Consider the following 22,440-nt stretch of genomic DNA (forward strand, 5'->3'; position numbering starts at 1 on the left):
GTAACAAGTTACTACCCACCTTCATTCTTTTTCTGATGAAGTACGTTTCTGCTATTATTTTGAACCCCGTACATGAGTTCAAAGAGTTATTTAATCCTGAAACCCCATGCCTATGTTAGAAACGCTTATTTCGAAGTAAAAAAGGAAGTAGATACCAATTTCCGCTATTTTGCTGACAGAATCCAGGAAATCTGGCTGGATGACAATACTTGTTTTAAAAGGCATTGAAGAAGCCTCCAGGAACTTTAAATTCTTTGTTTAGCACCATTCTGGGTACTTGGTAAAAAAAAAAAGAAACAATGACAGCATGAAAGAGAAGATATGAATGATATGTAAACACTGCAGTAATCCAAAGACTGGCTAACCATCAGCATCGGCTTTGGAGCTTCCTATCTTTGTTAAATTAAAGAGCTATTTCATAGTTTTTAAAGAGTCTGGCCTATATTTAATCATCTTTAGTTAAAAATTATTAACGGATCAAACCTGAACTTGATAATTCTGCACTCAGCAGAATTTCTATAAAACATAGTTTGATTTATAAAATCTTTATTGTATTTGTGAAAACACAAAATAAAGCATTTGTAATGATTTATTTGGCATTAGGACCACCTGAGAATAAGACAAACACGAAAACCACTAATAAGAGACTAACGAAACCTGGACTGGATGATTCTATTCTGATTACAGTTTCTTTAAAACACACTGTGATTTGTAAAACATGTATTTGAGAAAGCAAACATACAGAGATTCATTTCTTAGTTTTCCCAAAATATTTGCTAAAATCTCAACTTGTATTATTCTAGTTAAACCAGTATATTGTATTGTCTTCTCCCATAAGCCGGATGTATTGTTGCATCCCTAGTAATAGAAGTCTAATTTCAAAAGGGGCATCAGTTCCCACATTCATCCTGCATAAAGTCAGACTCAGGCTCAATGGTTTTAATTAGCTGATTTGTAACCATATAAAGAGGCCTGATTTCACGATGAGTAGAAACGTCTTCTTTACCCATTTGTAAAAGCATTAATATTCCCAGCAGAATCCTTTCACCAATATCTAACTTTTCAATCCAAATCCACAAATTCTAAAATAATTTAAAATGAGATGAATCTGTATCCAAACCTAGCGTTAACATTTTCTAAGTTTGCATGAGAAATATGCAGTGCCGTTTTCCAAAGTCAAGAGCTATCATACAATTGCATGAGAATGGCACAAGCACTTTCCATATCTGTAAGTCTTGATTTATTTATAGTTCCTATCCTGTGCACTTTGTTACCATTTACATTTATCCCATTTTCTGCATCAGCCCAGCGTGAAATTATTTTTAGTGCTTAAGACACTTTGGATAAAACAATTTTCAAATGAATGTAATGCTAAGTAAAATGCATAACCACCCTGTTGTCTGTGAACAAGTAATAATTTAAATCTGCATGTCTTTCTGTGGACATAATTCCACATTAATTTCCAGTTGCCCCAGTTAAGAAATAATAGTCAGGTAACAATACAAGCACAATACAAACCCATATATGTGATATTAATATTGTAAAGTAACCTTCTGTGTATAACCCACTTTAAATATTAAAAGAAATGAGTTCAAGCCTCGTTTTCACGGTATCACCTCACTAATGATCATGTTCCGTACTTTTACCATTGCTTTTACCTTCATTTAAAGCTTAAGAAGCCACAAAGGCACATTAAGATTCAACTTACCAGGATACACAGAGGAATTGTTGAGTAAAACCTTAATTGTGATTCACAAAGGCAGCTGGGATTCTACAAGTTTAGGCCCTGGTTTTCGTCAGCTCTATTGATCTGTCATTAAGTAATCTTCAGGGTTAAGCAAGAAGACTGAGAGAAAGAGACAGATTGGTGGACAATTATCAAGCCTAATTCGGCAAAACGTGATTGGAAACTGAGCCTGTTTTAAAGACTAATGTGAGAATGCACATTGTCACATTATCTGTGCAAAAAAGTCAATGTGAATTTGGACAGAGCTGGAGAATCAAGTAATTTGCAGATAGATTATGGTAGAGGTTTTTACCTTATCCCCAGGCTTACTAATTCTGTGAGTCATTTACCTTAGGTTCTGCACAATTACCTTCAGTGGTGGTCATGTTTCAAGCCAACACTTGTGGAGCCCGAATATAATTGAGCTCTATTGTTAATAATCAGCAATTGCCAAATTCTTTAGCGAATAACAATGTCTTTTCTTTTGCTGATTATATAAGATGTTTGTTTTATAAAATAATGATTTTAATCTGCTTGACATGGAAATTAATTCCTCAAAACAAAAATTACTTGTTCTTATTCTAAAGAAAAATGCCAAAAAGTGCCTCACAGAACAAACCACTTATAATATGAATGTAATTTGGAGTGTTTTCTGGCAGAGAGGCATATATCTCATATTCAAAGGCATTAAAATTGGGGGGGTTTGAGAAGGCCGTTCCAGTAGCTCTATGTTAACCTGTTTTATCTATTGCAAAATCCCTTCTGATGTACTTCTAGGATTATTGCCCTGTTGAAACGCCAAATTGTGTCCAAGGTTTCCACCGTCTAGCTGTTGATTTGAGGTAAAGTAGATTTGGAGGTAGTCAACTGTCTTCGCTATTCCATCCGCTTTCTGAAACGTACCAGAACCACTGACAGAAGTGGTACTTCTTTAGTGTTTCTCTTAATGACGCCAACAACCACCATGTTTGACAGTTGTCTGAGGTTGCAAAGCTTCTCATTGACTCCTCCAAATATGCTTCTTGTCATCTTGGCCATACAGCTCAATGTTTGCCTCATCTGACCATAAAAAACTTTCTTCAAAATGGATTTCACTTAACCATGTCAGCAGCTGCAAATTTGAAGTTGTTCATTTTTAGAGCAGTCATTCAGCTGTCTCAGTGCATGGAGATGCAAAAGAGCGGAGAGTGATACTACTGTTCTAGCAGCTTCCAGTTCATGGCAGGCTTCAGCCTTGGTGGTTCCTGGATTGTTCCTGAACATTAGAATCAGTTTTCTTTTAACTGAGTTCAGATGGTTAAAAGTAGGACATAAAAAGCTGTACCAACAAGACAGTTCTTCCAAATACATATCACTTGTTTTGGAATAGATAAAGCATGCTAACATTAAGCTTTTGGAAAGCCTTGACCTAAAGCCTATTGGAAATACTGTATATTAACTATCCTTAAAATTCCAGTCCTGTGCCAGCTAATTTAAAGTTTAACTATTTCTGCTCAAATATCTGACCAAGACTATGAAGGACATTGCTGATGACTACAAAAACTTTGGTAAACTAAGTCTTCATTAAAAATATTAGTGGGGTTGTATGCATACATTAAGCCAGTGAGCATAATTTTGATCCTGTTAATTCCAGATAATCCAATGTTTTTGATAATAATGGAAGTTGTTGGTTTTATTATCAGTCATCCCTGAAATAAAAATGATTCAAATGCATCACTAAAACCCCACAATTTGCATCACATTCCTGACCATGATGACTGTATGTAAATTTCTGACTGAAACAGTATATGGAGCAGGAAGAAGAAAAATCTTGTATAAACCTGCCCCTTTCTCAATGATTACGAAATACATTTCATGGCCGTATACAATAAATTACCTTACAAGATGAGAGAAGAGAGAATCCCTCCTGAGCACAACACCAGTGTCAGGAGATATACAATAGAACAATGCAAAAGTATAACAATGTTGCAAAAGGATCATGGGAAAATGATAATACTGGAATGGAAAGCAGCAGTTGACTGAAGTGACACAAAGCCCACTTTGTGATTGGGTGTCTGACTGTGGTGGGTGTACCTTTCTATGTGTGACTCCTTGAGTGTGTGCGGGACTAAATGTATTCAAGCTCCAGGGTATGTATTTATTGGCTTGGTTTAGTGTCACACAGTGACGGACAGGTCTGCCTTGCCACTGAATGTAATAAGGTTTCTGCGATGCTCACGCGCCTGCACATTTTACTGAAATATGACATCCCCACCTTGGAGTTTTCATGCACCAACTGCACTGTACCTATACCCTATATATCATGTGATGTAGCAACCACAGGTAAAGAAGCGTTGCAGCCCCCAGTTCTGCAGTAAGAAAATGAAGACGGACAGCCATTTGGAAAAGTATTCATATGGAAACATTTCTTCTTCACAGTATGGGATTGTTGGATTGCTGAGCAGAATTCCTTAACATCCCAGAAATCCAGGGTGGAAAAGCATGAGATCCTGTATTTGTGTGTAGTTTTATGCAAGCTGTCAACAGCAGAGAGAGTGAAAGGTGGGGACTGCAGTATTCCTGCAGCGGGAAGCATTGATTTTCTTGCCTAGCATGGGGATGTGGGAAATGTCAGCCTCTAATTGAGTTGATGAAACCGTTTTGAGCCCCCCCCAAATTTGTGTGCGTGTGTGTGTTTACATGTGCAATCTTTCAGTGCATGCTGAGCTGCTTTGTTGGACTGCACACCTCTGCCAGAGGAAGCAAATGACAGACTTGCTGGCCACTGAATGCAATGTTTTCTTTAGTTTTGAATTAGCAGAAAAGCTTTTTTTCGATAAACAGTTTTGTTTTGCCAAAATGGAAAATGTGAAGAGCGACGCAGAGGTCATATCCATTAATAGTATAGAGAGTGAATAAAGAAAAGGATAGATGAAGCCTCTGCTCTCCCTACTGATTAGAAGATTGATATGCAGTGAGGACAGAAGAAATACGTGCTGCCTTTAGAGGAAGTTCACCTCAATGTCAATGTCAGTGCAGAAATTATTAGTTTGGTGTTTCTCTGAGGACAATCAAATTTTTTTTCTATAATAGTAATAACTGTGTAAAGAGATCTCGTGATATTAAAATAGCGTCATTATTTTTTTTTTTCAAAGTTAAGTCTGTCTTGCAGAGCGCTGTCTAGTTCCTGGGATGTTAAGCGTAACAGCGAACATACATCAGGAGCACCATCTGGTCCATTCACGAACATGAATTGGTACCTTTAAGAAGCAACCACATCTTGAGGAAGTGCTCCAAGAAAGGAACTGATTAATGGTTTCCAGTTGTAGATAGTTCCATAGATGCCTTTTAAACAGGTTTAAAAGGGAACGCTGGGCACTGCACCTTGGAGTGTCTGCCGTCATCAGAAACCACCAGTCTGAATTTGTATAATAGGAAATAACAGGGGCGTATTTTTAGAAGCATATCTTGCTCTGCCAAAGTGTGTAATTCCTATTCTATTATAATTCATAATACTTTTATAGGTGGCTCTATAATGTTTTCACTCTGCTTTATGTTTGCTTGACACTACAAGTACATACATTTCAAATTGATCCTAGTTATCAAACAATACAGGCAAGTTCCGTTTATTATTCAAATAGATTAAAAGGTTTTCTATCTAAGAAAACCCAGCAGATTGCATCAAGTGAGTGACTTGCAGCATTCACTTCTCTTGAATGAGCATTTAGCGATAGTGGACAGTCACTTGCATTGTGTTGTTTACTTTTCAGCAATCCCCCATACCGAGCATGCATGTTGCAACAGTGGAAAGGGAAACTCCCCATTAACAGAAAGAAACCTCCAGCAGAGACAGGCTCAGTGTGAGCGGCCATTGGCAATGACCGACTTGCGGTGCGCGAAAAGACAAAGCGTACACGCAGCAGTATCTTCTTTAGCGAGTTCATGTAGGAGTGCAACACAGCTAAGTAGACAAGCTCTGACACAGTTTTCAGATCTATATGATGAAAAAGAGCACATACAGTAAAACCTATGTGTAGGAGAAAGACAGAGTAAAACGGTAAGATAGGGCCCAGTGTATCCATTGAGCCACAGAAGGGAAACAAAAATAGGAGGAATATTATCTCTCTTTTAAATTTTCATCAGAACTCTTGCAGCAGCCTTTTGGATAAGCTAAAGGCTTTTAACTGCATTTTGTGGATTTCCTGTTAGTAAAGACAATCATTTAATCCTGTCTAGTCCAAAATGTATAATGGGCTAAGCAAATCTAAACTGGATTGTACTACCTTGGACAGATTTTCTTTAAAACACAGTTTGAGATTTGTAAAACCTGTATTTTATTTGTGAAAAAAAAAATTATATTCTTAGTTTTCCAAAGAGTATTAAAATCTTGTCTCTTCTTCTCATTCACCCATTCAAGTGTATCATCTTGTCTCGTGGGCTGAATGTATTTTTATCCTCTAGTAATGACAAAACTATTTTGTTACTCTTATTTTTGACAGTTATATATAAACATCTAACAATGCTTGTGTTCTCTAATAAAGCAATTGCTAATAGTGTTCACCAGTAAGACACACAACAGTTAATGACATAAAAATGATTTAAGCTGCATAAGGTGAATACTTAACATATGTATGTTTGTGACTATAGGGTCCTGCTTAAAATATTAGTGAGGATAATTAGACAGTGTTGCACACATTATGCCACACACACACTCTCACACATGCACATCTACTTTCAGTTTCTTTCAAATTCATATGCGTGAAAGTGCGCACACACACACCCACACACACTTGTGGCAAAGCCGATGGTAATTACTGACATAATTAAGCAGACAACCATTCATATAGGGAATGCACACTCATAAAAAACAGAAACACACTCACTTTCACACACACATCATACCTCCCTGGTAATTAACAGCATTAATTACTAGCATAGCTGTCCCTGTGAGGCTCTGTATCACTCACAGACGGCACGCAGTGGGGTTCTTATTACTTTATCTCACCACAACATCACCACTTCTGTCTCCCTCTCCTAGTCTCTGGTTACATACACTCTCTGATACACACCTGCTCGATAAACAAATGTTAGCTAATTAGTCGGAGAGTGATAGCTGGCCGAGGGTTAAAAACCAGTTGCTTGGGACATGAAGGAGATATGTTTGCAAGAAAACGAGCAGGTCATTAGGTCATTATGAGGTGCCAGAGTCTTTATAGCCAATGTAGCCTTTTCTTGCCACTTTTTTTATGCTGTCACAGCTAAAGTCTCATATTTTCTTTTACTTGTGTTGCATCAGTTTGTCTTCTTTCATTGTGAAACATGCAGCACTCCAAGCAAACATCTTGGGCAAACTTTCTTATGCATAATTGCTGAGCAGTGAAACATTGAACAGTAGACATCTTGCTTGAAAGACCTTGTGGCATATACCCATTCACCGAGGTTGTTTTCTGCCCTGCTTGGAATTGTTATATATCTACAGCGGTTAAAGGTGCCTGGCACAATTTTTGAGGATATTGTACAGTTAAATCCCAAGTGTCACAACGCTTGCATGTTTGAATATTGCATGCGAGTGCGCAAGCTTCCTCTGCAGAGGTAAAGATATCCTATACTCTGAGTGTACAGGCAAAGTTAAGATTGCAGGTGAGGGGATAAAATGTGTCTTGCACGTCATTACACAGTAACACTGCAATCCTCCCAAAGTGTCAGTGCAATATCTCGATACAGCATAAAGAAGTTTTTATTGCAAAATGTAATGACATGTCTTGATAAGACTACAATATTTAGCTTTGCATCTACTACTACATTTGTTTCAGAGATCTAATGAATAAAAATAAAAAAAGGGTCATTTGGACATCTTTTTTATGGCTATTTAGAAATTAGCAAATGCCACTCGTCAAACAGGGAAGAAATTGTAAAGTGGCAAGTACATTTGATTAACCCACAAGCCACTGTCGAGGGTTTGCAGTTGGAACAAGAGGACTGCGTTTTATCAAAACAGCATTACCTATCAGGGGCAGGTCCTGATATTCTGCCGCTAGACAGAAATGTTCACAAATCATTTTTTTTCAAGTCTAAGTCAAGTTTCAGGTCATTTTTTTTAGATTTAAGTTTTTTCCCACATTTCCATGTTAAGTATAAAAATAACACAAAGTTATTTATTACAAGCCAGTCATTAAGTCAGTTGGATTGACATCATTACTGTGATGCTAAAAGAAATATGAGAAGGCTGTCATTAACCATTAAAACCTCCCTGGTTAATAAATCAAAGATGCCTTTTATTGGAGCTGCAGTGTGTTGTCTATTTACTGTGAATACTTACTTGATGGTAACATTGAATTAAAAAAATGCTAAGATGAATGCTGTTATTAACTTTTTTTACTGGCATGTAGTATTGAGAAACAATGTAATGAAGCCATGCATACGTGTCTGTTACAAGGTGAGCTGGTTATTTGTATACTCAAGTCCCACTCCTCAAGTCTGAGTTGAATCTCAAGTCTTTAGAGCATGACTCTGAGTCAAGTATTACGTTTTTGTTTATGCAACTTGACTTCAAGTGATATGCTTGAGTTACCATCACTGCTGCAAATGCCATTATCAGTAGACGAGAAACTGAAAAGCAATGTGGTGTTACATTACTGGTGTAAACCAGCCAACATTCTCCAGAGGGGCAAATAAAGTATCTGTTTTTTAATTTTTTATTATATGATTAGTGAAAAAGAACTGACCATCCAATCTGTTTAGTTTTCAAATGTTAGCAGCAGATGTCCTTTATAACTCTGTACTGTTGCAGTCTAATCTTTTCTTACCAGACTCATAAGATTTCATACTTGCTATAGCGCATTACGCAATTAAGTACATTGGTATGAACTGGTTTATTTAGAGGTAGAAATGGAAGTGGAAGACATGCAACAAGTTGCCAAAAGGGGTGATTTGACCCTTTGTGTACGTTAGGGAATATCTCTAACAGTAAAGGTTTTTGCAAAAAATTACAAATAGATAAACACAAGTTTGTTTAAGTAAACAAAATTGCATTTTTTTCATTGTTGTTTTCTTATAATCAAGACAAAAAGTACATTAATGTGGGTATGAAACAAATAGTTATTCTGGAACACAATTGTAATTTTGTCCCCTGTATTTCAGGTCAACCAGTGGTTGTCTTTTGACAGGCACAAAAACATGTTGAAAATGTAATTTTTTTAGCCTATGTATCTTGAAAGCTATTTAATTAACCTTAACAACTTCTTTACATAATTCGTTGACAGTAACAAACATTGTTATATAGTCATCTTTTTGCTTTTAAGTTTCACAATTTTCCTATTACTTAGACAGAAGGCAAATTTTCTTCTTTATACCTTTATAAATACCTTTTCCATAGAGTTCACAGTTGTTTGGTCCCTCATATTTTACCAAGTATATATTTTTTATTATATCTGTAACATGTTATTGATGTTATTCATGTTATTCATTCTATGTTTTTTTTTGTGTGTCTTTTTTAGTGGACGGCTGCACAGATTGGTCCGTGGACTACCTGAAGTACCGGGTGCTTCAAGGTGAGCCAGTTCGTCTGAAGTGCGCTCTGTTCTATGGTTACATCCGGGCCAACTACAGTCAGGCACAGAGCGTTGGCCTCAGCCTCATGTGGTACCGCAGCTCGGGTCTCGGCCACAGCGACTTTGAGGAGCCCATCTCTTTTGACGGAGTACGAATGAGCAAGGAGGAGGACGCCATCTGGTTCAGACCTGCTGACCTTCAAGACGTGGGCCTCTACTCATGTGTTTTACGGTAGGACTTAGAAATTAAGACTTTTGAAAATATACTAATTGGTGTAAATTGTACGGACAATTTTTACTGTTTGTGAATCTGTTTGTGAAGTGTTTTATGAGGTTGGCTTCTTTCCAAGTTTACTGAAAAGAAGCAGACTAAAGCAGAGATAGGGAACGTATCAGCCACATACAGAGCAAAAATGCATTTAACACAATGAAATATTAAAAATATATTATCTTTGCTCAATACTGTAGTTAATTCTATATCGCACATGGATATACAAGTTTGGTATGATAACAACATAGCATGGCCAACAAATACACTATTTATGTGATTTAACTACATTTTATTTTACTTCACAACAATCTAATTTAGAAAATGGATAGTTTATCCAAGACTATCCAGTTTAACAATAATTCTATCAGTAAAAACTGGTGGTTTTATTCTATTGCCTGTTGTGGCAGAGCAAAGTGTTACAAGACCAAACAAAAAATAAGCCTCTCAAATAAAAACCTTTTCTCACTTACCTTTCAGGGCTTCCATACTGTTCACCTTAGCACTCAAATGAATCAGCGTTCAGCACCACAAACAAAGCAAAACACCATGAAATAAACAACGTTTAGATTGTTTCATTCTAAATTAATTTTCCCCTGCCCAGACAACACCTTTTATGTGAACCGTTCTGATGAACAGGAATGAAGAATGTCCAAAGAGCAAAGGCGATGAACAAATAAAATTGATCTCGGTAGCAGATGGGAGGTAGATTCTACTTCCCGGACCATCATGCAGGAAGGCATGTAAAGCTGCGGTTCCTAGCCGTGAGGGGAAAACCACTTCACTCAACATGATTAGAGACACTGTCTCTTCTGGGGGAACCTTTGGCTCAGATTCATTTTCTGCAGAAGCTGAAAAAGAAAGGCTTAACACAGCTTGTCTGAATTGACCCCATAATTTGATCGCTGGATGCACATACAGCAGATCATTACTTAACTTTTTGTTTCGTTTTGACCAACGAATACACTGATCATAGTCAAATTTGTATTCATGTACATCTTACTTACTAGCAAGTTTCAAAGACGTTCAGGTGATTTGACGCTGCCTCCCCGATACATCGGCTATGCTGGCGCTTTCATTGTTTTGTTCAGATGCCTGACTCACATGCACAAATGCTCTCAGGTGACAGGAGAAAGTTTTAAAAGATTTATTGACCATAGAATAAATATGAATGTACAGATCTTCTAGGTCTGGAAACTGTAGGAAACTGGTTAGCAGAGCCACTAGGAGGAGAGAGGCAGAGATGAACGGGGGGGGGGGGGGGGGGGGGGGGGGACGTTGCTGAGATGTTGTATATCAGATAAGAGTGGGACTTACTGCGTGGAGGATGAAAGGGGCCGCAGGGAGATTTCGGGGCAAAATTTGGGGTGATTGGTCCGTGTAGCAGTTTTTAAGGTTGGATGGCTGGAGATGGTAGCGAGGGCGGCCAGGGTGGAGACGTCAGTGTCGGAGGGCGGACAGGTTTCCACTAGGAGTCTGGTTAAGGAGGAGCCTCGGGGTGCCAGCTGTGGAACCAGAGGTTGTAGTCTTTACTGCAAGAGTTTGTACAGGGCTGAGATCCTGGAGCACTCTCAAGGAAAGGATTCGATTCGGCTGGGAGAAGTGTTGTGTTAGTGGCTCCATGTCATCACAGGGATTCCAGCTGTGGCTTCACCTTCCTGGGTTGTACTAAAGTAGGTTAATGTGGTGCACCTAGAGATCCAGAGCTTTTACCAGTCCTTTTGTTCTTGTACAGTTTAAGTCCATGTTTCATCCAATGGTTGAGGCACAACACGTCTATTGCTACTTACAGACCTAAATACACAGCTCAGTGAAAATCTTCTTTTCCCAGTTTCTGTTACAACAAACTGAATTTTATTTTGTTGTGATTTTATATGATACAGCAAAAAAGCAAATACCCTTATAGGACTACATTTAAATTCATTTAATTAGTGATAGTTTCTTAAAAAAATATTTACCCTTATTCAAATGTTGAGTTGAGAAACTCATGTAATGAATTGAGGAACTCATGTAATACTATAATTCTGTGCAATGTTGCCTCCAGCTCTATGTTTTCCCACTTGCTTTTGTTGAGCTAGAGGGATTTCTCTCAGATACCTGTGAGACATTTGCCTCTCGGCTGAAATAAATTTCCTCTGCTTGAGAAGAGGCATGTGAGACACACATTGAGGCAGATATGTAAACCTTCTCCCTGAAAACTGCAGGTAAGGAGTGGACACATTTTAGTCTGTGGTTTATAAACGGCACAAAATCATTTATGAAAATAAGTTTAGTTTGTACCTGAGGGAGAAGAAAAACACACTTGCATACATAAGTTATTTAGTTATTGATGTATTAGTCCTTAATGGAGAATGCCAGAATCCCATGAACCGCTGACCCCAAAGGAATTAATCAATTTCCATATATCTGTGGAGTCTTTTTGCCATAATACAACACAATTACGGTTCCAAAGCCTGTCGTCTGAACTATTTTATGTACATTTGATTTTAGGGAAATTAGGAAGGCACTTGCCTAATCCTTAGCCAAGTTGCTCATACAATAGATGATATCAGTTTTATGTTCAGTTTCAAGCATCTAGCATCCTGAGATGAAAGAATGATCAGCATACTCTAGTGTGAGATTAAGCTATGTTATTACTGAGCAATTTTCATGTAAAATTTGTGTTGCAGATCTGTCACAGTCCAAAACGTTGGTGGCAGCCTGGTTAACTGGGCGATCAAATTGTGTATGCTATAGCATGAAATGTGTTGTAAGATCTTCCACAAGTTTCCTGTTTTCCTGTTGTGTCTTCCTATGTCATTGAAAGGCAGATACACAGTTGCGTTTGGGGGTTTTATGTTTACTGCTTCTGCCATTTAGCTTGATATTGTTTAAAAATAATCAGATTTTTTTTGCACTGATATTAGATTATGGGTAATAAACCACAGAGACTTGCAGATACAAAAGCATTGGAAAGAATAGGAAAGCACCTAAAACTAACCAAACAGCAATATTACTACAAAGATAAAAAAAAAAAAAAACAGTAATCAAATATCAACCAGAGTATATTTCCACGTTTGCACTCACATCATAATTGATCCATCTCGAATCAGTTTTGTTAACTAATGGACTTCTCTGTGGCTCCATGTATCCAGATTCCTTATGTTTATACAAGGTAAGATTAGGAACTTTTGCATTCTTGTCTGTCTTTACTTCCATTAATAGTGGGTTAATTAGTTTGGATGGAAACAAATTAAAGAAGGACAAACTAAGAATCAGTCTTTAGGAATAAAAAATGAGGCCAAATTCTAATAAATGATTAACAAATTTTTTCTCTGAAGTAATTAATATTATTTTGCCATTATTTCCAATGCAAGAGCAACAAAAAAAGAACCGATTTTACCTTGCCATTTCCGAGGTACAGCACATGCAGAATAATTTAAAGTTAGAGTTAAGATGAGATAAACACAGAGAGGCTGAATTTCGTTATTCCTGACCTGGAGGCAGGCACAATAATCTCCTTCAAATCTGAATGACAGAGTGACAGTGGTACTATTTTCTGAATTTGTGATCTTGGATTATTCAACCCTTTACAAAGCATATCACTAAAATATAGGCATTTTTTCTTCAACTGAATTTGTGTTTCATTGATATTTCATTGTTAATGGGCCCTGCTCAGTATCGTCAGTAGTGTTTACCTCTGTGTGTTTTGTTTATATATCATTGATATCACTGGATAACTGCAAATTCAATAGTATATATAGTACATAAAAGTCTAACAGGAAGTCTGACAAAGAATAACTCACTGTAGCACTGTCATTATGTTTTTTAGTCAAATGTAAACAGAGCTGCTGATTAGAGGCACAGCATTTTGCAATAGCTTACTTGCAGTTCAGACTACTTCACATGTGTGCAGTAAGTCGAGTAAAGATGAGTGACAAAGTTAAGCGAAAAATATTAACCGTTTCCCAGTGTCATGGCTTTGTTTTATTAATAGTGGCATTGTATTAGCATTTTTTCTGTCCTATCAAAGTAAGATTCACTGCAAATCAACATAAAGTCGTTCTGAGATTCTACCTTAATTCTGTACAAAACATTTCCATTGAAGAGGTATTTTATTAATAGTTTTGATGGGACTGAATACTTTGTCTCTGTAGACCACACATTGCACTAATAATGTCTGAAAGTTTGAAGATTTAGCTGAGATTTCGGATTTAATTTATAGGACAATTGTCATCAAAACACTGAATAAAGGAATATCATTAGAAAAAAAGTAAAATAAAGGTAAGGGAACAAATAATTAATATTTGTTTCACAATTGCTTTTTTAAATGAACTAAGCATTATGTGCAACGCTCCATCTCCTTCCTATTGTACAGTGACTAGGCAGTCATATTATCAGGCAGCCGCTGGAACACACTAACTTGACGTTTCAGTTACGAGTGTGCAAATGAGGAGTGTTGCTTAGTGCTCACACAGTAACAACATCAACATGAGGAAACTTCCCATATCTCAGTCTGATAAATCACCACACCTTGAAGTATGAGTCTAACCAACCAAGAAATAGGTTGTTTTTAATCTACATAATTTGGGCCTTAATGTGCCAAGTTGAAACCCCAGAAAAGAATGGTGCATTAGAAATCTAATTCATAAGACATGAAGACCAATGATGATAATATAAATAATTTGGTTTGGAATGATCTGGCATGCAGAAGTAGTTGCATCACAAATAAGGGGATGTAAAAGAAAAGTGTCATCAGGCAGTTTCCGGAGCATCCAACATAGACTCAGAACAGTGAGTTAAGGTCACCAGACAGAGAGAAGAGGATGGCTTGATTAGCTAGCACTTATGGCTTGTAGATGCATTAGCCAGCACTTACAGCACTAGACTTGATTTCAACAAGGGTTGCATTGAGGGTTTACATGTGGCTCCGTGGTCTTACTGACTGGTTAACCAGTACAGGTCCTTCTCAAAATATTAGCATATTGTGATAAAGTTCATTATTTTCCATAATGTCGTGATGAAAATTTAACATTCATATATTTTAGATTCATTGCACACTAAGTGAAATATTTCAGGTCTTTTATTGTCTTAATACGGATGATTTTGGCATACAGCTCATGAAAACCCAAAAAGTGTTTTTAATACAAAAAACGTCAACCTTCAAATAATCATGTACAGTTATGCACTCAATACTTGGTTGGGAATCCATTTGCAGAAATTACTGCTTCAATGCGGCGTGGCATGGAGGCAATCAGCCTGTGGCACTGCTGAGGTCTTATGGAGGCCCAGGATGCTTCAATAGCGGCCTTTAGCTCATCCAGAGTGTTGGGTCTTGAGTCTCTCAATGTTCTCTTCACAATATCCCACAGATTCTCTATGGGGTTCAGGTCAGGAGAGTTGGCAGGCCAATTGAGCACAGTGATACCATGGTCAGTAAACCATTTACCAGTGGTGTTGGCACTGTGAGCAGGTGCCAGGTTGTGCTGAAAAATGAAATCTTCATCTCCATAAAGCTTTTCAGCAGATGGAAGCATGAAGTGCTCCAAAATCTCCTGATAGCTAGCTGCATTGACCCTGCCCTTGATAAAACACAGTGGACCAACACCAGCAGCTGACACGGCAACCCAGACCATCACTGACTGTGGGTACTTGACACTGGACTTCTGGCATTTTGGCATTTCCTTCTCCCCAGTCTTCCTCCAGACTCTGGCTCCTTGATTTCCGAATGACTTGCAGAATTTGCTTTCATCCGAAAAAAGTACTTTGGACCACTGAGCAACAGTCCAGTGCTGCTTCTCTGTAGCCCAGGTCAGGCGCTTCTGCCGCTGTTTCTGGTTCAAAAGTGGCTTGACCTGGGGAATGCGGCACCTGTAGCCCATTTCCTGCACACGCCTGTGCACGGTGGCTCTGGATGTTTCTACTCCAGACTCAGTCCACTGCTTCCGCAGGTCCCCCAAGGTCTGGAATCGGCCCTTCTCCACAATCTTCCTCAGGGTCCGGTCACCTCTTCTCGTTGTGCAGCGTTTTCTGCCACACTTTTTCCTTCCCACAGACTTCCCACTGAGGTGCCTTGATACAGCACTCTGGGAACAGCCTATTCGTTCAGAAATGTCTTTCTGTGTCTTACCCTCTTGCTTGAGGGTGTCAATAGTGGCCTTCTGGACAGCAGTCAGGTCGGCAGTCTTACCCATGATTGGGGTTTTGAGTGATGAACCAGGCTGGGAGTTTTAAAGGCCTCAGGAATCTTTTGCAGGTGTTTAGAGTTAACTCGTTGATTCAGATGATTAGGTTCATAGCTCGTTTAGAGACCCTTTTAATGATATGCTAATTTTGTGAGATAGGAACTTTGGGTTTTCATGAGCTGTATGCCAAAATCATCCGTATTAAGACAATAAAAGACCTGAAATATTTCAGTTAGTGTGCAATGAATCTAAAATATATGAATGTTAAATTTTCATCATGACATTATGGAAAATAATGAACTTTATCACAATATGCTAATATTTTGAGAAGGACCTGTATGTGTGCAGATGTTGCCGTGGTCTGATGTTGGACCCAATGGCTATGTACGGTTGCCCACACATGTTGTGTCATCCAACATGATGTAAACAACTTTCGTGTGATTCTTTCTGGGAAGTCATCTGTCTTGTCCCTGCATTGAATTAAGTTATTTAAAATTTAGTAACCTAATGACAAATTAATTTGTTTAAACAACTCAATTTTATGTACTTATGAACAAACATGCATTTCACATGTCTGCAGATGTTAGTCTTCTTCTTCTTATGATCTTTTTTGCCTGTTGGTAAACTAACTATAATGGTGCTTACCGCCACCAACTGGACATTCTGTGAGAATGTTCGAAGAGGGCAGACCGTTATAAAACAGTCTTAGTCCGTGTAACAAAGACTGTTTTGAAAGTAAATATTTTAGATTCACAAAAATAATAAGAATTATTGCAAAACTGAAATGTTACGTTTAGGTGGAGTAAATCAGTCAGTTATTTTCTACCGCTTATTCCATAAATAAAATAAAAATAAAATAAAATAAAATAATAAATAAATGTTTTGGCTCCAAGAAGGGCTTCAATCACTTTTTTGAGTGTAGGTGACAAAAACCTTCAAAACAGCCAACTGGTCACATCATCAACCCGGGGGTTTTGTTTTTTCACAAAACTAGTTCCAGTGCTGAAGGCAGCTCTAACTAGTTTGGTTTTCCCCAACAACAGAATCTCTGATCACAAGTATGAAACTGGTAAAAACATCATTCACAGCAGGATTGGTGAGCTCTACCATGAAATTAAAAGGCCGACAGTGTTTAAGAACTGTGTTGGAATTGGTGTTTATGGATTCAGCAGAAAATATTGTGCTTCTACATGGTTAATTAACCTAGATAAACTCTGTGATGGGTAATATAGCAAGCTTGTGATATTTCATCCGGTAAACTGAGTTTTTTTTAAATGTTAAATAGCTTTTTTCTTACAGTTTTTTTTGTCCTAATTTAGGCAGATCAAACATGAAATTACTTCTGGAGTTTTAAACATGGCATTCTTAACATTTTGAATGATTGTGTCATTCAATGATCTGCCATTTTGGGTTTTGTGTTTGTTTACTTTCTTAGTTAGGTGTTTCTATTCCTTTGAGTTTAGTAGATATGTTTGTGTTATTCCTTCTGTCATCCTGATAGTTTTGTTCTCTCTCTCCTGCCCCTTAGTTTAGTAGTTCTTTCTCCTCTCGCCTATAGTTCCCTTGGTGGTTGCTTTCTCATTTATTTATTATTTAGAATGGTTTTCTCCTCTAGTTATTATTAGTACAGTTGTCCTTGCTTCTCTGGGTTTTCTAGTTTAGTTTCTCGCTTAGTGTTTCTGTGCTTGTTTACTGTTAGGTTATTTATTCTTGCTGCATTCTTCTAGTTTATTAGATCCTTTTTCCCCTCTGGCCTTAGAAACCCCTTTTGTTATTATTTATCCAGTTGCTTGTTTCCCTTAAGATTAGTTGTTATTTCCCAGCCTTGCTCTTTAGTATTGTTCCTCTTGTCCCTGCTTTGTCTAGTTAGTGTTCCTTCCAGGTTTAGCCTTGTGTTTCGGTTTCCTTTCCCTAGAGTTGTCTTTAATTTAGTTTAGTTTTCCCCTGCTGCCTCTGCGTTCTCTAGCTCCCGTTTCCATAGTAACATATTCCCTCAGTTCCCTGCAGCCTGGCCCACACCTGTTTCATGTTTCCTCTGATTACCTGCCTCCCTGTCTCATTGGTCCATACTCCACTTCCCTCAGCTTATAAACTTTCTAGTTTTCATTGTTCCCCGCTGGTTCCTTATGCTGACAACCCTTGCTGTATTCCCGAGTTTCTCCTTATGGTTTGTTTATCTCCTGACTATACGCCTGGACTACCTGCCTGTAAGTCGTTGCTTTAATTTTAAAAACGTCTTCTCCTCACCATGCGGCCTCATCGCCATGATCTGCATTTTGGTCCTGCCACCAAACCCACAACACTGTCAGTAGGAACCAGCCAAAAGAAGTACCAAGCAGCGGGCGAGGAGATGATCACCCTCTGGGAGTACCTCCGGCGTGCCGCAGAGAAAATCTCCGGTCAGGCCAGGAAGATGGAGGACCAGCGATCGCCTTTCCGGGGCTCGAGGTTGGCGAACCCTCCACCTGGCACTAGCATGTTACGTCACACGCCCTGACGTCGTGGGCATGCCGTGGAGAAAGGCTTAATCCAGAACAGGAGAGAAGAGGAGCAGCGGTTGCCATTCTGGGGCAAGCGACTGGTAATTTCTCTGCCTGGTACTGCCCCGCAATGTTACACTTCATCTCCGCCCTCCCAGCATAAATCCACAGTCTGGCATACAGCTCCTCCTTCTTCGGAACCTGTATTCGGCACCACACACTTCCTCTGCCGGTACGGGAGAGCTCCACGCTCCACTGCAGTCTTCCAGCTCTTCCTCCCGCCGAAGACGCCGCTGCCGTCAGGACACTATTTCTCCTGTTGCTGAGACTTGGACAGGCGCCTCCATATCCTTCCCGGAGGGTCTGGCCAACACTCCTTCCTCTTGCCTGGCATCCTCGACTTCGCTTCCTGGTTCCCAGCCTTGCTCTGACAATCACCCAGTGCCCCCTAGTGGCTAATGCCGATTAATTTCTACAGTCTAAAGCTGTAGAAAACTTTACCTCCCGATCTCAGAGCCATCTATCCACTCCTGCATGGGTTGTGTCAGGTTTAGCTGCTGTTCGAGGTGCCTTAGTTCCTGTTCCTGACCTCTGTGAGGGATCTGCCAATGCTCCCGCTCCAGTCTCCGCTGGGGGTCAGCCTGTCGCTCCAACCCCAGCTTCTCAGGGCTCACCAGCAGCTTCTCAGGAGTCACTGGTTTCATTCCCTGACTCCACTGAGGGATCTGCAGATGCTCCACCTTTTTTCTCTGCTGGAGGTCACCAGACACCTCAGTGTCAGCTCTGTTTCCCATTCAGCCAGCAACTACACCTCCTGCTTCAGCCATCTCTGAGGGTACTGCAGACACTTCAGCTTCGGTCTCCGCTGGGATTCAGCAAGACGCTCCAGCATTCGTCTCCACTGGAGGTCAACCAGACATCTCAGGGCCAGCTTCAATACCAGCCACCCTTCACATCCACTTAACCAGCACACCTCCTTGGATTTCTATGAAGCATTCTTCTCAGAGATTTCCTGTGTTCCGTCTCCAGTGCCTCAGCCGGCAGCCACGTCTCCCGTGCCTCAGCCGGCAGCCACGTCTCCCGTGCCTCAGCCGGCAGCCACGTTTCCCGTGCCTCAGCCGACAGCCACGTTTCCCGTGCCTCAGCCGGCAGCCACGTCTCCAGTGCCTCAGCCGGCAGCCACGTCTCCAGTGCCTCAGCCGGCAGCCACGTCTCCAGTGCCTCAGCCGGCAGCCACGTCTCCAGTGCCTCAGCCGGCAGCCACGTCTCCAGTGCCTCAGCCGGCAGCCACGTCTCCAGTGCCTCAGCCGGCAGCCACGTCTCCAGTGCCTCAGCCGGCAGCCACGTCTCCAGTGCCTCAGCCGGCAGCCACGTCTCCAGTGCCTCAGCCGGCAGCCACGTCTCCAGTGCCTCAGCCGTCAGCCACGTCTTCAGAGCCTCAGGCAGCTCCTACGTCTCCGTCCCGAGTTACAGAGTTCTGAGAGGGGTTCATGGATGAACCGCCTCTAATCAAACCTCCAGAGCCCCAGCCTGCAGCTAGGCTTCCAGAGCCGCAGCCTGCAGCTAGAGTTCCAGAGCCCCAGCGTGCTGCTAAGCCTGCAGAGCACCAGCATGCTGTCAAGCCTCCAGGGCCTCAGCCCGACACAAAGACTGACTTAAGACTGAACTCCAACCTAGACTTTAAACAGCCTGACTCCAAGCCTTTACACCCCAAGTTTCGCAAGATGACGACCGACTTACTGACTAACTTCAAGTCTTCTGACTCTCCACCCTCACACTCTAGGCCTCCTGAGTTCCTGCTTGGTTGCAAGCCTCTTGGACCGCCCCGAGGGTCCTCTACGCTCCGCAGCCGACCTCTAGACCTCCTGCTCCGAGGGTCCTCTACTCGGCACGGCCGACCTCCAGACCTCCTGCTCCAAGGGTCCTCTACTCGGCACGGCCGACCTCCTGCTCCGAGGGTTCTCTTCTCGGAGCAGCCGGCCTCAGGATCATCTGCCCCTTCGTTGCCGGCTCCTCAGCCGCCGGCCTCCGGACCGCCAGCTCCTCCGCCTTCAGCCTCTGGACCGCCAGCTCCTCCGCCTTCAGCCTCTGGACCGCCAGCTCCTTCGCCGCGGGCTTCCAGACCGTCAGCTCCTTCGCCGCGGACCTCTGGATCACCTGTTCCTACGTCGCCAGTCTCCGGATCGCCTGCTACTACGTTGCCGGCCTCTTGATCGTCAGCTCCTTCGATGCCGGCTCCTTTGTTGCCGGCCTCCAAACCGTCAGCTCCTTCGTCGCCAGCCTCCTGATCTCCTGCTCCTTCGTCGCCTGCTCCTTGGTCGCCGGCCTTCTGGACTTTGTTTTCGTTTGGACTTGCAACACAAATAAGTAATGCGAAGCAACCACTAGTACCAGTATTGCACTGGAACTGGTTTGGTGGAAAAAACCCTGATAAAAGTGTATGCCATATAGTTTCACAATACTATCACCTGGATTCAGAAAAATCCACAGTGCAACCTCTGTGAAATCCTTGGCTCATAACCATATGATTGCATTCATAACTTCACATCACGTGCCCTCTGTTGTCAATTTAAGACATACCAGCTCCTTGCAAACCAAGTGGCCTGCAGATTTATCATTGAAATGACTCTTAAAAAAGATTTTTAGCAATTGTGCTATCATGTGTAAATGTGAGCGGTGGTGGATTTAAGTTTTGCAGATGATTGATGTAGAATTTGATTTCAAAGCCCCTTTACAGACACAGACAATATGAGTTGCACTCTGTGATGTGTTTTGGGAGGTGGGGTACTGGTGGCGGATGGAATAGTACAAAATGCAGAAAAATGTAAGAGCAATGAATTTCAAAGAACTGAGATCAGACATGGATTTGCTTGGACAGGAATAAAGGGATTTCCATTGGATCGGTGTAGTGAGATGACCAAACAGTAAATGAGGTGTATCCAAAACTGAGGAGATTTGAAAATAAGAAAGCAGGAAACCGAAAACACCCAGGTTTTTATATCAAAACTATACAACAAATGAATTAGAGAGGTTTGCAGGATGAGCACTAATCTAATTTGTGTGGCAAAAATGTCAACCACAATTGAAACAACAATTGTGTTTCATACAAAACTAAGTAGGGCTATTTGGGGTAAAGGCAAATTGAGAAATTTTGAAAATATAGCATTTATTTTTGTCACCATTTGTAGTAATTTCCTGTCTACTTTTTTTCACTGACAGTTTGTATTGTTTAGAAAATAGATTTTCTATACTTTTTCTTTGTGCTGGACCTTGAACTTGCTCTATTTGATTTTGCCCAAAGGGTGGCTTGGCTGTAATTTGGCTTGTTCCACTTTTATGCAACCGATTTAACTGTAGCAAGCCCAAGACTCACAGTAGAAACAAAACTTAAACTCAAAGACTGTTTTGTTATATAACTTAAGAACTAAAGTGCAGTTATATCCAACTTAACCTTTTTAAATATTTCCAATGCTCATCTTTCTTTTGTACAAAATGCTTCCTACAGATGTTTACCTATATTGTAGCTTAGAACAAAAGGAACTTGCTAAGTACGAGGGCCTGAGATAATGCAAAACCTGTATTGTAAATAACACAACTCCAGCAAAAGTAGATTTGATGGTAACATTAAATTCCACCTAAATGCTACAGACTAATATTTTTTGGTCTGAGCTGTCATTTGCAATAAATAAGAGGCTTTCTTTTTTTTAGAAAACTGAACATACTGTTGCTAGTATAGTCTTTAAAAGCAATGGTCCATGTAGTTTATGCTATAATAATGCTTACTGTATTATAATCCAATTTTTAATTTGAGCAAAACTAATTAAAAATGGATGACACTTAATTTAAATAACAATAAATAATGTATGTTTTTTAGTTTGCACATGCTAAAGACAATACAACAAAAAATGTCTGTGTCCTCTATTATGTCATATATCTCCTTTGTTTTTATCTGCTTGCTCCAGGAAATATAAAAACAAAATTAAGGAAAGATTTTATAGTAATAATCTTAAACCCGTATGGGATGATATGAAAGCCATGACTGGACTAAACGATGAGAGGAGAAGATGGATACAAGTGGAGGATTTTAAGGATCAGTTGGAGCCTGCAAAGGCAATGATTGATTGTCATCTTCTTTTAATGATGAATGGAAACATACATAATAATCTTTTTAGAACATTAGACAATGTCCTTTTTTTCTATGGGCCTGCCATCTGTTAGGTCTGTGTTCCACCAATGTAACATGAGAAAAGCCCAGGGCCTGACAAGATCATTG

The 22,440-nt window shown here is 40.1% G+C and overlaps 1 protein-coding gene across 2 annotated transcripts in view; it reads left to right on the forward strand.

Moving 5' to 3' along the window:
* Positions 1-22,440, forward strand: part of il1rapl1a (interleukin 1 receptor accessory protein-like 1a) — a 288,177-nt gene that overhangs the window by 111,944 nt on the left and 153,793 nt on the right. For both annotated transcript variants that reach the window (XM_047371180.1, XM_047371181.1), the window contains exon 3: positions 9,202-9,487. In XM_047371180.1, the coding sequence (XP_047227136.1) occupies positions 9,202-9,487 (286 nt within the window). The remainder of the gene's footprint in view (positions 1-9,201; positions 9,488-22,440) is intronic.

The sequence above is a fragment of the Girardinichthys multiradiatus genome, chromosome 7, assembly GCF_021462225.1.
Source record: "Girardinichthys multiradiatus isolate DD_20200921_A chromosome 7, DD_fGirMul_XY1, whole genome shotgun sequence".
NCBI classification, from domain to species: domain Eukaryota; kingdom Metazoa; phylum Chordata; class Actinopteri; order Cyprinodontiformes; family Goodeidae; genus Girardinichthys; species Girardinichthys multiradiatus.